This window comes from Otolemur garnettii, unplaced genomic scaffold (assembly GCF_000181295.1).
Source record: "Otolemur garnettii isolate 467f Iridium unplaced genomic scaffold, OtoGar3 scaffold00372, whole genome shotgun sequence".
In the NCBI taxonomy this organism is placed as follows: domain Eukaryota; kingdom Metazoa; phylum Chordata; class Mammalia; order Primates; family Galagidae; genus Otolemur; species Otolemur garnettii.
In genome coordinates this window covers 153,912-155,494 of record NW_003852767.1, presented here as the reverse complement: position 1 = coordinate 155,494, position 1,583 = coordinate 153,912, and the positions used below count along the sequence as shown (strand labels likewise).

At 34.6% G+C, this 1,583-nt stretch overlaps 1 protein-coding gene across 1 annotated transcript in view; it reads right to left on the bottom strand.

Moving 5' to 3' along the window:
• Positions 1–39: 39 nt before the first annotated feature.
• The window catches only part of LOC111722786 (zinc finger protein 664-like), a 33,599-nt gene continuing 32,055 nt past the window's right edge, over positions 40–1,583 (bottom strand). The window contains exon 3 of the mRNA XM_023509119.1: positions 40–1,564. Within this exon, the coding sequence (XP_023364887.1) occupies positions 366–1,564 (1,199 nt within the window). The 3' untranslated portion in view covers positions 40–365. The remainder of the gene's footprint in view (positions 1,565–1,583) is intronic.

Below are 1,583 nucleotides of genomic sequence, written 5' to 3'. Positions count from 1 at the left end.
ATAATTCAAATAAAATATTTTTTACGTGTATTACATCAATAGGGTTTTGCAGTACAAATCAATATGAATTATCTGATAGTAAGGTGTGAACTACTGTAAAAGATTTTGTCACATTCATTACATTTCTGGGATTTCTCTTCTGTATTAACTACCTGACAGTTATTAAAGGAAATCTACAGTTAAATGCTTTGGGTTTTCTCCAGTATGAATTCTCTGATGTCCTCTAAGTCTTGCTGGATAAAGGATATGACACATTCTTCAAACCTGTAGGGATTGTCTCCAGTGTAAATGCTCTGATGTTGAGGAAGTTGTGAAGTACGGTTAAAGGTTTTGCCACACACTTTAACTGGGTAGTAAGGTTTCTCTCAAATATGAATTCTCTGATGTCGAGTAAGATGTGAACTACATTTAAAGGCTTTGCTACATTCTTTACATTTGAAGGGTTTCTCTCCAGTATGGATCCTCTGATGTTCAATAAGGTGTGAACTACATTTAAAGGCTTTGCTACATTCTTTACATCGGTAGGGTTTCTCTCCAGTATGAATTCTCTGATGCTGGGCAAAGCTTGAAGTATGATTAAAGGTTTTGCCACATTCTTTACATTTGTAGGGTTTCTCTCCAGTATGAATTCTCTGATGTCGATTAAGGCCTGAACTATAGTAAAAGGTTTTGCCACATTCTTTACAAGTGTAGGGTTTCTCTTCGTCGTGAATTCTCTGATGTAGAGTAAGGTGTGAACCATAGTAAAATGCTTTGCCACATTCTTTACATTTGTAAAATTTCTCCTTACCATACATTTTCTGAGGTTTACACTGTGGACTTAGGTTAAAAGTTTTGCCACATTCTTTACATTTGAAGAGGCTTTCTTCAGGATGAATTATACTATGGTTATTTAGATTAGAGCGCTGACTGAAGATTTTCTCACATTTATTATGTTGATCTGAGTTTTCTCCAGTATAAATTCTCTGATATTGAGAATGTTCCCTTGACTGGGCAAAATCTTCTACACATTCAGTACACTTGGAGAGACTATGGATATCCTCATGGCTAATAAACTTCAAACATTGGTGAAAGACTTCCTCACATTTTTTACATTTGTACCGGATCTTTAAATATTGAGCCTTCTGATACTTTCTAGAGCACAAGCCTTGTCTCAAGGTTTGTTCAGGTTTACTGCATTGATAATTTCTCTGATTAACATAAATATTCTGGTAATTATTTAGGGTTGAGTTCTGGAACAAGGACACCAATGATTTATTGGCTATGAAATGTTTTTCCTGTTTATTTATTTCCTGACATTGAGGAGGCAATGATAATTGGGTAAACACCTTACCATTCTTATCACAATTGTAGATTTTGACATCTGATGCTATCACTGGTTGATAAAATAATGGTTTGGTGAGGAACTCATCAAATCGATCACATTTAAAAGCATCCTCTTCAATTTTAAATCTCTTATCTTCAAAAATATTTGACTGAACACTTAATCCAATTCTATATCCAAAATCCTGGGTTTCTCTGGGTCTTTCAAAACACTGGTTATTGCTTCCTTTAATATGTAGTGCTGAAAAGAAATACAGGTA